The sequence below is a fragment of the Chrysemys picta genome, chromosome 4 (assembly GCF_011386835.1).
Source record: "Chrysemys picta bellii isolate R12L10 chromosome 4, ASM1138683v2, whole genome shotgun sequence".
Taxonomy (NCBI): Eukaryota; Metazoa; Chordata; order Testudines; family Emydidae; genus Chrysemys; species Chrysemys picta.
In genome coordinates this window covers 42,422,441-42,438,261 of record NC_088794.1, presented here as the reverse complement: position 1 = coordinate 42,438,261, position 15,821 = coordinate 42,422,441, and the positions used below count along the sequence as shown (strand labels likewise).

Sequence of the window (15,821 nt, the reverse complement as noted above, 5' to 3'; positions counted from 1 at the left end):
ATTTCTCAACTAGCTGTGAATGAATACCTACTCTGAATGTAAATCAGAACCACACAAAGCCATCAACAAGTCAGTATTATACCTAAAACCGAGATGAAACTGCAGAGCCCCATCTCATAACAATGGCCCTACTCACCCCCTTTTCCTCTTCTGACACAGGGATGGAAAGCCTACTGGGAGAAGTGAGAAAAGGCAATCATTCCCTCCTCCATGCCCTTGAAGGTCTATCTGTGGGATCAGGGATTCATTTGCTTGGAACGGGCATGGCTGGAGAGGCTGTGCCTTGTTACACTATCAAATCTATGTATTGAGAACTGACACAACAATTAACACTGATCAGTAATACTTTGCATCAGCCCTCTTCGTGCGTTGGAACCCCCTTGAAGGTAGCAGTGGGGGATTTTGGGGTCCATGGCAGGCAGGGCTGCTGGAGAGGCCCACGGGGACCAGAGAAGGAACGTGACCAGACAATGCTTCCTCATAGATGGACCCAGACTCCAGCACATCCATGAGTTATGGGATTTGGGGACCTAAACCCCTGTTTGTTTATGTCAGCTTAAAAGGCAACAGTCACATGTGAACAGAAAAATTATAACTTATCTAAAAATTACAACTTGAGCAGCAAAACATATCCTAACATACAGCAAATATGAAGGTCCCTGCTTCTGAGGCCTTATCATTATGTAGGCTTATTTGTAATCCTTTTTTAGGCCCCAGTCAAATGGTTCTCAACCTATGGCCCGACCAGCACACAGCTGCGGCCCATGTGACATCCTCAGGGCCATACAGGTAGTATTGGATGCGTCCCACAATGGTAAATAGGTTGAGAATCACTGCCCTAGCCCTTCTAGTCAAGAGACGGCTAAGACAGAGTGCAGTACTAGCAACTCAAAGGCTGGTGAGGATGTGACACTTCACTGTTTTATATGTGAAAGGAATACAGAGGACACCTACATTTCCTGGTTTAAGGGAAAATATCCCATTGACGAAGGAATAGAAAATTCTGCGTCTGAGGGTGGTTTTATTTTCTCTGTGACTTTTAAAGCTGAAGAACAAAATAAAGAATGCAAGGTCAGATGTGAGGCTGATACTGAAGATGGACCACTAGAAGAAACATACATTTTAAAACTTGGATAATCTCCATACAGTGAAGAAGGTGGACATCAAACAGCAACTCTATCCCTGACTTTCTAGGGTTCAATGAACAGTTATTCTGTTCCTTTTAAACTTCTAACCAGAATGACAGTTATTATGAGCCAGCATACACATGCCATGGACAATTAGGGATGGGAGAACTGGTTCAGATATAATTAAAAATGACCTGAACCTCTGCCCAAAATCTAGACCCAGAAAGAGATAAAGTTGGGAAGGAAATTTGATACACTGGTGGAGGGTGGCAGCAGAAATCTCAAGTTTGTATCTCAGCTGGGATCCAGGAATCTACCATTTGTTGGACCTCCATGGTCCTTATCCTGCCAGATGTCCCAAATAAAACTGGTTGGAATTCCCCTCTCCACACCCCTTTGCTGGCAAATGTTGACCAAAAAACCCCTATCTTGTTTTTGTCAAAAAACTAAAATATTTGGCCAAAATCCAGAATTGAAATACTTTGGGATTTGGCCAAATATTTCAATTCTAGAGTGCTTTATGGGAGCTGCAGTTCGGATGCCTCATGCTCCCATTCTCCTCTATAGGCAAGGCTCACTGGTTGGACTACACTGGGGAGGGGAGGCAGTGCACCACGGTACTCTCATGGCAGCAGTGTATAATGGGAATTGACATATGGCTGGAGAACCTGACCCAGAGAGAAAAATGGGAACACAAAGCACCTGAGCTACAACTCCCAGGTGCCATCAAGATGGCATTTCAGAATCTAAATAGTTTGGTTTTTTTGCTAAAATATTTCAGTTTTCAGATGTTCTTTTGACAATATATGTATAAATAAATGAAACCTACGTTTCCACACAGAAAGCAAACACGCAGTTTTCCATTTAAAAAAGTATTTCAACACAAACTCTTTGACTAGCCCTAGTCCTGACTGAACAAGAAGAGCACACCAGCTAATACCACTATCTGCATTAGGTTCAGCTGCGTCCAGATTGATGGCTGGAGTTACTATTATCCTTCCCAGCCACCCCGTTGTGTCATTTTCCCTTATTTTGTCTCTTTCCTTTCTCTTTTTTGCCTTAGAATCATAGAATATCAGGGTTGGAAGGGACCTCAGGAGGTCATCTAGTCCAACCCCCTGCTCAAAGCAGGGCCAACACCAGCTAAGTCATCCCAGCCAGGGCTTTGTCAAGCCTGACCTTAAAAACCTCTAAGGAAGGAGATTTCACCACTTCCCTAGGTAACCCATTCCAGTGCTTCACCACCCTCCTAGTGAAAAAGTTTTTCCTAATATCCAACCTAAACCTCCCCCAAAAGTTTGGCTTAGGTACACAAGGCATTTGATTTTGCAACACTGCTGCAATAAGAAAAGGCAAGCTAAAATCAACACTTTAACACACGCAGAAGAGTTTGCCAGGTCACAATAAGATTGTGTTGTGCCTGTAACTTCCTAGCAGCTAATTTGCAAGTGGGAAAGACACAAACAAAAGCTGCAATTTCTGTCTTTTGCTTTCCTCAGATGTGTCTTGTTTTGTCTGAAAAGGAACAGACCTCAGCAATTCAAGGGTATTTACAATGGATTCTTCCCCCCCTTTTTTTTTTAGAAATTTAGTATAAACTAAATAGACTAACAAGAAATTTCTTTGTTGTTGTTGTTGTTGTGTTTGTACAATGCCTACCACAATGGGTTCCTGGTCCATGACTGAGGGTCCTAGCAACACAAATAATAATATAAAAGACACTGTACAGCAAACATAAAAGAAATAAGGGAGGTTGTTAAAATGGAAGCGTTACTTTTTAGGTTTCAAATGCTTTAACATGTGCAATTAATAAACAATTAATTGTGATTCTGGGTTTGCATCTGTTACTACAGACAAACTCCCATTGCAACATCCAGCTAATAAATACATTTTAATAGCTGGATGTTGCAATGGGAGTTTGTCTGCAGTAACAGATGCAAACCCAGAATCACAATTAATTGTTTAATGCTGAATAAGTGAAGCAGGGTTTTGAAACAACTCTGTCTCTCCTGGGCCCAAAACACCTCTCTCTTATCCATACAACACATCAGCCAACATTCTCACTAAAAAACATATACAAATGTCATTCATAGACTAAGAAATAGAAGACAGTGACTTTTCAGGTCATTTGCAATTTGACTGTATTAAATCACTGTAAAACACAAACTATAACAATGACAGGTGGCAGAGAGTGAATGTTTACAAGGGCATATATGGTTTCTGCCTATACCAAGAAGAAACATGCAGATTTATGATAGCTGCCCAGCTGCAGTAAAACAGAGGGTTGGAAAATAACATTGCAAATAAGCTGAATTTCACAAAAGGAATTTAATCAGCAATTTTTAAAGCAGTTTGTATTTTTTAAAAAAAGAGCATTTTCTTTTGTTACCACACTATAATATTTCTAGGTTCAATTTTTCCTCATGCTGCATATTTGTTATTTTTTACTGAAAGTGTTTCTGAGCAAGGACTTTGTCTTCTCACTGTAAAACATTTAGTGGTGCACAAATATTGAAGTCAATGTGTTAATGCTTTAGAAACTTGGAAATACATTTACAATCTCTTCAGCATTCACTTAGATTGCAGTCTGGATAACAACAGTGAGGGTCTTTATGTCTAAAATATGTAAATATGTAACAGTATTGTTACAGAGCTCTTACCTCCTCCTTTGGTGATGCAGCTCCTGCCTCAGTTTCCATTTTCTGTAGTAGCGGTTTGGCCCTCAAACCAAAACTGAACTTCACCCTTCTGGGGTAGCAAAGTTCCAATAACAAACAGACAGCCTTGTCACAAGAATCTAGCAAAACAAGCCACCTCCTTGTACTGGAACCCCTGACCCCTGATGGGAAGCAGATGCTAACCCTAGGCTTTCCACAAGCCCTGCTTCAGTACACAAGTCACCTTCTTCATCTCAAAGGCACTTGCTAAACAAAGCCCCTCCAGTCCTCAAACAAAAATAAGACCCACCAGCCCTATTCTCCTCTCTTTTGGCACACACTTTCTCTGACACACCTTTAGTCACTGCCCACACTCCTTTTAGAGTCCAACCTAGAGAAACCCACGAGACACGCTTGCTGTTTCTAAGTCTCTTATTGCTCTGAGGGAAGGCTCCTTTCCTGGCACTCCTTCCCAGAATGCCTTGCTACAGCTTATAATTCCCATGGTCCTCTCTAGAAAGCTTGGTTCTGGGGTGATCTGGGAATAGCACTATGCTGGGCCACTAGCAAACAATGTTATAAGCATAAGTAGGGTTTGTAATGTTTTAGAATGGGTTATTTCTGACATTTTAACAAGTGTACAAATCACTGTCATAAGCTTTTTATTTATTCATAGATTCATAGATTATAGGACTGGAAGGGACCTCGAGAGGTCATCGAGTCCAGTCCCCTGCCCGCATGGCAGGACCAAATACTGTCTAGACCATCCCTGATAGACATTTATCTAACCTACTCTTAAATATCTCCAGAGACGGAGATTCCACAACGTCCCTAGGCAATTTGTTCCAGTGTTTAACCACCCTGACAGTTAGGAACTTTTTCCTAATGTCCAACCTAGACCTCCCTTGCTGCAGTTTAAACCCATTGTTTCTGGTTCTATCCTTAGAGGCTAAGGTGAACAAGTTCTCTCCCTCCTCCTTATGACACCCTTTTAGATACCTGAAAACTGCTATCATGTCCCCTCTCAGTCTTCTCTTTTCCAAACTAAACAAACCCAATTCTTTCAGCCTTCCTTCATAGGTCATGTTCTCAAGACCTTTAATCATTCTTGTTGCTCTTCTTTGGACCCTTTCCAATTTCTCCCCATCTTTTTTAAAATGCGGCACCCAGAACTGGACACAATACTCCAGCTGAGGCCTAACCAGCGCAGAGTAGAGCGGAAGAATGACTTCTCGTGTCTTGCTCACAACACACCTGTTAATACATCCCAGAATCATGTTTGCTTTTTTTGCAACAGCATCACACTGTTGACTCATATTTAGCTTGTGGTCCACTATAACCCCTAGATCCCTTTCTGCCGTACTCCTTCCTAGACAGTCTTTTCCCATTCTGTATGTGTGAAATTGATTTTTCCTTCCTAAGTGGAGCACTTTGCATTTGTCTTTGTTAAACTTCATCTTGTTTAACTCAGACCATTTCTCCAATTTGTCCAGATCATTTTGAATTATGACCCTGTCCTCCAAAGTAGTTGCAATCCCTCCCAGTTTGGTATAATCCGCAAACTTAATAAGTGTACTTTCTATGCCAATATCTAAGTCGTTGATGAAGATATTGAACAGCGCCGGTCCCAAAACAGACCCCTGCGGTACCCCACTCGTTACGCCTTTCCAGCAGGATTGGGAACCATTAATAACAACTCTCTGAGTACGGTTATCCAGCCAGTTATGCACCCACCTTATAGTAGCCCCATCTAAATTGTATTTGCCTAGTTTATCGATAAGAATATCATGCGAGACCGTATCAAATGCCTTACTAAAGTCTAGGTATACCACATCCACCGCTTCACCCTTATCCACAAGGCTCGTTATCCTATCAAAGAAAGCTATCAGATTGGTTTGACATGATTTGTTCTTCACAAATCCATGCTGGCTGTTCCCTATCACCTTACCACCTTCCAAGTGTTTGCAGATGATTTCCTTAATTACTTGCTCCATTATCTTCCCTGGCACAGAAGTTAAACTAACTGGTCTGTAGTTTCCTGGGTTGTTTTTATTTCCCTTTTTATAGATGGGCACTATATTTGCCCTTTTCCAGTCTTCTGGAATCTCTCCCGTCTCCCATGACTTTCCAAAGATAATAGCTAGAGGCTCAGATACCTCCTCTATTAGCTCCATGAGTATTCTAGGATGCATTTCATCAGGCCCGGGTGACTTGCAGGCATCTAACTTTTCTAAGTGATTTTTAACTTGTTCTTTTTTTATTTTATCCGCTAAACCTACCCCCCTTCCCATTAGTATTCACTATGTTAGGCATTCCTTCAGACTTCTCGGTGAAGACCGAAACAAAGAAGTCATTAAGCATCTCTGCCATTTCCAAGTTTCCTGTTACTGTTTCTCCCTCTTCATTAAGCAGTGGGCCTACCCTGTCTTTGGTCTTCCTCTTGCTTCTAATGTATTGATAAAAAGTCTTCTTGTTTCTTTTTATTCCCGTAGCTAGTTTGAGCTCATTTTGTGCCTTTGCCTTTCTAATCTTGCCCCTGCATTCCTGTGTTGTTTGCCTATATTCATCCTTTGTAATCTGTCCTAGTTTCCATTTTTTATATGACTCCTTTTTATTTTTTAGATCGTGCAAGATCTCGTGGTTAAGCCAAGGTGGTCTTTTGCCACATTTTCTATCTTTCCTAACCAGCGGAATAGCTTGCTTTTGGGCCCTTAATAGTGTCCCTTTGAAAAACTGCCATCTCTCCTCAGTTGTTTTTCCCCTCAGTCTTGATTCCCATTTAGGGATATGTTAATCTCATTTTTGTGTGTGATGGGATATTACCATGTGGTTGATTGCCTCTGTAAAGGGCATTGGGGCCAGTCCTGCCTGTACCATAATCAGTTGCCTCCCAACCTGAGAAGGTGGGGTGAGGACTAATGAGGCCAGATGAGAGCTTGATGAACACCTGGATGTCAAATGGTATGTTTACCCTGCACGTTATGGGTACCTGGACACTGTGAAAAAAGACTCATGACAACAAGACTCAGAGCCGGGGCCAACTGACTTGGGCTTATAGGGCTTGTGCTATGGGGCTAAAAATAGCAGTGCAGATGTGTGGGCTCTGGCAGAGGGGCGGCGTTTGTTCCATGGGGGCTCCGCACAAAGTTCAATTCCGGGGCCCCTACCTCTGTGGAGGACGCCATTTTGTTGAGCACAGCGCTGCACAGTGTGATGTCCCATGCATTGTATGTGTGAGGTCACGCTGCCTGGAGGATGCCATTTTGCTCAACAAAATGGCATGCTCTGCACAGGTAGGACAGGTTCGGGCTCCACTACAGCTGTATTTGTCACCATGGACAAGTAACTGAGTCACCATGTTAGGCAGTCCCCTGCAGTTACATGGGATGCAGATGCCTAATACAGCCACTGGAGAGGGTCTTGGAGCCCAATTCCAGCCTGAGTCTGACTATCTACATGGCTAATTTTAGCCCTGTAGCACACGCCCCAGAGCTTGTCAGTTGACCTGGGCTCAGAGACTCGCTGCTGAGGGTTTATTTTTACAATGTAAACATATCCTAAGCCTGGGCTCTGACTCAGGTTTAAGCCCAAGTACCTCTTCCGTCCACACACAAATAGGTCTGATTTGGGTCAGCAAGCACTCTGGCTCCAAGTCCTGCTAAGGGGTAGGTCAGAGCCCGAGTCCGATTGTGACTTGGGTCTAAGCCCTGTCATTTTGCATTATGGACGCAGTTCAAGCTACAGAACCAAATCAGACAGTCTGCATAGTGCAGTATGGACACATTAGCATGGCAATGAGACCTGAGTCCAGAAATTGTAAATCCAGGTTTACAATGCAGTGTGAATCCTCAAGTATGGGCTTGGAAACACCAGGGCCACAAGCCTGGATCCCGTTGACCCAGATTTACAATGTAGTGTAGACATAGCCCATAAGGGCTGAGAGAACTAAATGTATGTCTACGCTGCACCCCGCGGCGGTGAGTCTGAGAGCCTAAGTCTACAGACTCAAGCTTGCGCCACAGTGCTAAAAATAGCTATGTAGACATTCCCGCTCGGACTCTGAAACTCACCCCTCTCTCCCTGAGTTTCAGAGCTTGAGCGGGAATATCTACATGGCTATTTTTAGTGCCATAGCATGAGCCTGAGTCTGTAGACTCAGGATGTGAGATTCACTGCTGTAGGGGTTTTTTGTTTGTTTGTTTGTTTTGCAGTGTAGATAGATGTTCCCTCAGAGAGAGGAACTACAAGAAGCAGTCAGGCTCCTATGGAAAGTCCTGAAGTAGGATCTGCAAGAAGTAGGGAACTCTAGTGACTGGTACACTGTCAGAGGGACTCCAAGGAAGACAGCCTGGAAGTCAGTGCTCTAACAAAGCAGGGAAAAACTTAAAGATAGCCCAGAAGGAGCTGAGAAATTGGGCTGAGAACATCCCTGGGGGAGTGAGGGGTGGAAGAACCTTTTGTTTGTTTGGACATTTAGTTGGACTTGTTACCCCAGAAGAAGTCAAATTTAAGTTTCTTGTCCAGAATGCTAAGCCAGTTTGTCTATGCCAACCCATTAGGTGAAGGCAGAGGGGTCCCACCTTTGGAGGAAACTGAGGTAAGGAGCATATGGAGTGCCATATTTGACCAAAAAGGAGTGCAGTGGGGTGGCTATGAGCCTCATTACACTCATTATATTGTTTCTGGGGATTTTCTTAAGATGAAAGAAAATTCTATCTTTACTTGTGTTTACAAACCCAGCCATGTCTACCAGACTTGTTAACAGTGAAAAAGAAACAAAATTCAAATGGGATGGGTTTTTTGTGGTTGAGTGGACTATCACTATTTTGCCAAGATTTTTAAATAGTACCTGTTTCTTTCAATTTGTGGGGGTGAGACCAAAGCAGCAATTGTGGCACCTCTAAAATGAAGTTATGGTAAAATAAATATCATAATCAAATTAATAATTCAGTTATTGAGCACATAAATAAACTGAAATAATACATTTAGTAAATTTTTTGTATGTTGAATCTACCACATCAAGTTTTGGAGCTTTCCTCATGATACGGGATTTTTTATAGGTGCTGAGGTGCCTGTTTTTAAAAGGTTTTTCTCTCTTGGCGTGGTGACTCATGGTTATTCGGGGGGGCGAGGGGGAATTCCCTCCTTTTTTAGTTTTCCATGACTAAGGTTTTCTTTTCAGTTTCAAGTTGCTTCAATGCTTTCCCCATTAATTTTAATAGTCCACCTTTCTCTTTTCTGGATTGTACAATGCTAAGTACTTGTGGCTAGTCAGAGTCTTGTCTGGTTGGGGAGGTGGCCCCTGTGTGTCTGATTGTTTCACCCCCCTGCAGTGAGGTGTAGCTGAATGTTGCAGCACAAATTATGAGCACAGGTTTATATACACAAATACATAAACTCATAATCAGAGTTTGTATACGTATCTCATAATAACCAACAGGTTCAGCACGTTACAAATTTTCATAAGAGACTTTGCTTGACATATTTTAACACAGTAATATTGTATACAAACAGTTGATTCAATTGCACATTCTTTGGGATTTAGACCCTCAGATCTCCCTTTGGAGTGTCTAGACCCTAAGTGTCACAAATGAAGAAATATCAAAACAAAACAACCCCTTCCCCCCCAACCCTGTAACGTTTCTTCAATCAGCCACTGCATTCAAGTGGACTAAGCAGTTTTCCTGTTTGATTAAACCTTTGCCTTGAGAAAATGGATTTTTCCAGTTGCAAAATCCAGATTTGCTATAAAGTCCATAGCAGCTCCCATTCCACCAGCACTGCCAGGGTGTGCATACATCCTATAAGAAAACAAAAGGCCTTTTCAGCTTTAACAGAAATGGTACTCACAATACTGTTGCCAGCCAATCTAGGGATTCTCCTTGGCTCTGCAGTTATGTCACAGTCACAGTGTACAGCTCATCTAAGGTTTCTTCTGGACGCTACAGGAGCATTCTAGTTCTGGTCAGCCCATTGATGCTCTCTTACACACTCCAAAAGGAGCTTTCTCCTCTCAGTTCGAAAGGAACTCTCTCCTCTCTTCTCCCCCCTCCAAACAGGTAGGTAGGGTCTGGTTGTAGAAACTGCAGCACAGAGCCCTATGTCCCCACTTTGCCACTTCATGTACCTTGGATGCCTCCCTGCAGATGCAGTTTCTGTATACACTTTCTTACCGGTGTCTTTTATTATAGCAGCAACATAATGCAGTCACCACACTCACTTAGCTGAAACACAGTCAATAACTCACCCTTCATGTGACTACAACTCTGGGCCTTTGGACTACAATCATTCATCTGAGGAAACAGACAGAAACTGAGGGGAAAAAACTGGAACACATCTTATTTCTACAGAGAGGTGGGGAAAGAGATTTCCAGGGGGGCAGTGACCTCTCATGCTCCCCCTTAGCTACAGGGCTGCTGCTTCTATCTTCCTCCAGCAGTCTAGGGGTGCACTAAGCGATAAGTATTATATACAGGACATTTTTAAATAATTGCCATGCATCTTGGCTTTGGTAAAAATTCTAAGACTAACATTAGTAAACATTGGTTTCACACTTTAATCTATTTACAAATCATTGCCATGTAAATATCAGGGACAAATGATAAACACCACAACAGTGAGCTTTGTTTAGAGAAACCTTATACAGGAATATAATAATCAGATTTCTCCCCCAACTGGGTGCAACCACCATTCTCCTCACACTACCCAGGACATGTTGTTGCTGGTAATCTCACCAAATGGAGTTGAAATTTCTGATTTACACATATTTCTCAAACCAGTGAGTCTATGGAATGTTAATATTCAAGAATAATGGACAGGTGTGCTGGGGTTTTTTTTTGCAGGTGAGCGTACTTAGAGTATTGAATGAATGGTAACTAAATACCTATTTGTCATATGTCTAATTTGCTGGGTATGTAATTGGTGCATTATTTTTCCATAACAACCTCCCACATTTGTAAAGCCATTTCTCTAGTTTTGGACTATTTTTCGTCTCCCAGAGAGAGGCTATCAGTAGCCTAGCAGCTACAAGATTCCTTCATTTCTCTTTGGGTGACCCTTTCTGTCAGATTTTACATTTTTGTCTGGGTAGGGATTTGGGGGATGGGGTGGGGAGGTGGAAGCTGGTTGGTCAGGGCTTTTAAAAACAAATAATTCCCAGCTTTTAGTGTTTGCGTGAGGGACACCCAAACGCAAAGTCAGAAGATGACTGGTGTTTCCTTGTACAAAGTACAAGTCATGCAGCCTGCCAGCTCCTACCCCATCCCGAGGCTACAAGCACCGCGCCCTTCTTGGGGCTAAGGATACCAGAGAGAGAAAGTAAAAGCGAAACGACGTCCCTTTGCCGACCAGACTGACAGAGCTCAGATCCGGGGTGGACAGAGCAGAGCGACCACCGCCCCCTGGCTGGATCGGCCGCGGGCCATGGCATGGGCGGGGGGCTTCGCTGGGCAGCGGTGCCTGCTGCTCCTGGGTCTCGGAGGCTTGCTCCAGCTGGCAGGTGAACAAGCGCTCAGCCGGGGGCGGCCGGGAGGGAGATCCACGGGCCACGGCGATAAGAGTTGCGGGAGGCCTCGGTACAGAATCAGGCCAAACTGCGGGTGCCCCTGGGCAAAGGGGTATGGGGGGCCAGTGTCACTGGCGTCCTGAGCCTGCAGAGGCACCAGGAGCTGCGGGACTGGGGCGCTGGTCGCAGACCCTGGAGCGGGGTGGGCTGGGGAGGGTTTGAGGGGCTCCCCCCTCTCGTTGCAGGGGTCAGTTTGCCTGGCACAGCTGGTGTCTGGTTTAATTCTGTAACTGCTCCGTGTTCCGATTCCCGGGCTGGGCCCAGCCTCCCCAAAGCTCTCTCGCCTCTGTTTGCCAATCCGATCTGGCCTCTCCCTGGGGCTCCAGGGTTACCCTGGCCCTGGCTGTTTGTTTAAACCAGACGTTTAATATTTAACTTACAAAGGGCCATTCGTTTAAAATGTCACAACTGGAGGCTGAGCCCGGTGGGGAGGTGGTGCTAGTGAGTCAGTGACAATCCCCACACTGACTGGTACCGGAGTGCTTCTTTTCACTGTTTATTAATTATTGTTATGCTCTCATGGCAAGAGTTTGAGTGTTAGGTCTAACGTAATTAGATCTCAAGCCACTACTGTACCAGCCTAAATTCCCCCTGTATTTTCAATGAGGTAGCCTCTGCTGTGCTTCCTGTTCTATACCCTAGGGTTGTAGGTTGCTGTGGGCTATTAGTCAGTTGTGATTAACCACAGAGTTGGTTACATGGTGAGCAGATTCCCCTCTATCAGTAATTTGTACAATCAGCTGTTCTTAAATTAGTTAAAAACACATGGGGACTTTTTTATATGAACTGCACTATATAAATGCAAGATCAGTCTTTAAATGCAAATTTGACCTTATTCAAAGAGTGTAGCTCATATAAATGAGTCCCAGGGTTCTTTAACAAATTTTAGCACAGCTCATTATATATAAATAAAAAAATTGTACAAATAAAAAATAAGTTGGTTGGACTGGAATCTGGGACAAGCTATTGCCACTTAAGCTGCATACCTCTAGGCTGGTACTCTTTTTAAGTAGGCAAGAGCACATGAAGGATTGCAACATCAACACACTCATGCTGGTCTGTTGCTGGGTTGACTGTTCAAGATGGAAACACTCAATTCAGACCAAAAAAAAAAAAAAAACCCTGAAGAAAGAATCTGTCTACCTCCCTTCTAGTAGATTCAGGTTTTCTGACTACGACTTACCCTCCATGCCCACGCATAGCACCATATTGGCTCACATCACTTCAGAAAGTATCATTAGGGAGGCTTGGTCTATGTAGAGCTCACTTTAGTATAACATACGTTGCTCAGAGGTGTGAATAATCCACACCCCTGAGCGACGAAAGTTACACCGACCTAAGTGCCAGTGTGGACAGCGCTATGTCGGCAAGAGACCTTCTTCCACTGACATAGCTACTGCCTCTCGCAGAGATGAGTGATTATGCTGATGGGATCACTCTCTCCCATCGGCATAGAGCGTCTTCACCAGCTGCGCTACAGCGGTGCAACTGCATTGGTGCAGCTGTTCCACTGTAGTGCCGTGCTTCTAGTGTAGACTAGCCCCGAATGATAAATTGCTGCATCTCTTCAGGAAGTACTAGTTTTAGGGGCATTTTCCTGTTATCTCAGAATCAGTCAGAGGTGAAAGTAAGCTGGTCCGGTCTGGTATGGCATACGGGTAAGAGCTGGTACACAGCTGACTGTACCGGCAGGGGGAAGCTTCCCCGGGGCCCCTGGCCCTTTAAATCGCTGCCAGAGCCCCGGGGCTCTCGGCTGCCGCTACCGCTACCATGGGGCTCTGCGCGGTGATTTAAAGGTTCCAGGGCTCCTAGCCGCTGCTACCACCTCGCTCCGACAATGATCTAAAGGGTCTGGGGCTCCGGCTGTGGTAGCGGCAGCAGCTGGGCGCCCCAGGGCTCGGTGGCGATTTAAAGGGCCCAGGGCTGGGGCCCTTTAAATCAGTGCCAGAGCCTCGGGGCAGCACTGGCGGTGGCAGCCGGGAACCCCGGGCCCTTTACATCACCGCTGGGCTGCGCTGGAGGGCTGGCTCGGGGAGTCTGGCCCCAGCCCCGCCCTTTCCGATTGAGCTGCCCCCTCACCTTGCTTAGGACCTTGGCTGCCCTGCATACTGGTAAGTCTCTTAAGTTACTTTCACCCCTGGAATCAGTTATCCTCCCACCTAACTCAAAGCTGAAGTTGGTTCCTTGTTCAAGGCTCTCAATTCTTTATTCAAAGGCTAATTTTAAAAAATCAATGTAAGTTTACATTTTTAGAAATTTCACCAAAATAAAAGATATTTGGAATAAAACAAAGGAAAATTTTGTAGCAATATAGACCCAAGCGAGGCCCCAAACCTACATAGTGTGATTGCTTCTTAATCAATAAGTAACTGAAATTTCAGGAAGTATAAACGACAAAATACTTGGGTTGCTAGACCATGCTTAAGTCTGTGCCAGAAATCCAAGAACAAGCCCTTCAAGGACTCTGGGTATGTACTCTTGTTGCTAACCCATCCTGAAAGCCATGCCAACATGTCTACACTTCACTGTTATCCATACTAGCTAGATTAACGCTACCACAGGTACGCTTACATGTGCTACAATCACATTTTTCATTTGCAGTGCAGACATACCCTGCATGATCACTAAAAATAGGCTTGTAAAAGGATGCCAGCCATTCTTGTTGGACCAGATCCTTAGGGCTGATTATACAGTAGCCATGGATGGGGTAACCCCTCACTGTCATATAAACTGGGATTTATCCCACAACTGTTGGCTCAGTGCAGGAACATCTTACCCCTTCTTCACAGAAGCAAGTTGGGGAATTGTTTGGGAAGGGAAGAGGAGCTCACATAAATCAAATACATTAGAAGCACGAGGAAGACCAAGGACAGGGTAAACCCATTACTCAATGAATGGAAAAGACGACAACAAAAATGTGGAAATGCTAAATGCTTTTTTTGTTTCAGTTTTCACCAGAAAGGTTAGTAGCAATTGGTCATCTACATAGTGAATGCTAGTGAAAATGAGGTATGATCTGAGGCGAAAATAGGGAAAGAACAAGTTAAAAAATACTTAGACAAGTTAGAGGTTTTCAAGTAAGCAAGGACTGATGAAATACATCCTAGAATACTCAAAGAGCTGCCTGAGGAGATATCAGAGACATTGAACACTCATGGAAGATGGGAGAAATTCCAGAGAGCTAAAAGAGGGCAAATATAGTGCCAATCTATAAAAATAGGAATAAGGACAACCTGGGGAATTACAGATCAGTCATCTTAACTTCAGTACCCAGCAAGATAATGGAGCAAATAATCAAGCAATGAATTTGCAAATACCTAGAAGATTACTAAACAACAGTCAATATGGATTTGGCAAGAACAAATCATATCAAACCAATCTAATAGTTTTTTTTGACAGGGTAACAAGCCTTGTGGATGGGGGAAAGCGGTAGATGTGGTATATCTTGACTTTAGTAAGGCTTTTGATACGGTCTCACAAGACCTTCTCATAAACAAACTAGGGAAATATAGCTTAGATGGAGCTATTATAAGGGGTGCATGATTGGCAGGAAAACCATTCCTAGAGAGTAGTTATCAAGGTTCACAATCATGCTGGAAAGGCATATTGAGTGGGGTCCCGAAGGGGTTGCAAGTGCTTTGGAAGATAGGATTAAAATTCAAAATGATCTGGACAAAGTTGAGAAATGGTCTGAAGTAAATAGGATGAAATTCAATAAGGACAAGTGCAAAGTACTCACTCCATTTAGGAAGGAACAATCAGTTGCACACATACAAAATGGGAAATGTCTGCCTAAGAAGGAGTACTGCAGAAAGGGATCTGGGGGTTATAATGGATCACAAGTTCAATATGAATCAACAGTGTAACACTGTTGCAAAAAAAAAAAAAAGCAAACATCATTCTGGGATGTGTTAGCAGGAGTGTTGTAAGCAAGACACGAGAAGTAATTCTTCCGCTCTACTCTGTGCTGATTAGGCCTCAACTGGAGTATTGTGTCCAGTTCTGGGTGCCACATTTCAGGAAAAATGTGGACATATTGGAGAAAGTCCAGAGGAGAGCAACAAAAATGATTAAAGGTCTAAAAAACATGACCTATGAAGAAAGATTGAAAAACTTGAGTTTGTGTAGTCTGGAGAAGACAAGACTGAGGGGGGCATGATAAGTTTTCAAGTATATAAAAGGTGGTTACAAGGATTAGGGTGAAAAATTGTTCTCCTTAACCTTGAGGATAGGATAAGAAGCAATGGTCTTAAATTGAGGTAAGGGAGGTTTAAGGTTGGACATTGCGAAAAGCTTCCTGTCAGGGTAGTTAAGCACAGGAACAAATTGCTGAGGGAGGTTTAGGAATGTTGGTCTTTGGAGGTCAAGAACAGGTGAGACCAATGGTTCTCAACCTATTTACCATTGTGAGCCACATATGCAGCTCTCTATGTGTTATGTGGGCTGCATCCACACAATATATAAACTACCTGT

The 15,821-nt window shown here is 43.6% G+C and overlaps 1 protein-coding gene across 2 annotated transcripts in view; it reads left to right on the top strand.

The window, feature by feature from the left end:
- The first annotated feature begins 8,242 nt into the window (after positions 1-8,242).
- The window catches only part of LOC101950930 (uncharacterized), a 35,222-nt gene continuing 27,643 nt past the window's right edge, over positions 8,243-15,821 (top strand). The window contains exon 1 of one of the 2 annotated variants that reach the window (XM_065592108.1): positions 8,243-8,381. Coding sequence is in view for 1 of the 2 variants with exons in the window: in XM_005308695.5 (XP_005308752.2) it covers positions 11,207-11,282 (76 nt within the window). In the remaining variant the exon portion in view is untranslated. Of the gene's footprint in view, positions 8,382-11,069; positions 11,283-15,821 lie in introns of those variants that run through there. The other variant, XM_005308695.5, reaches the window with a different exon arrangement.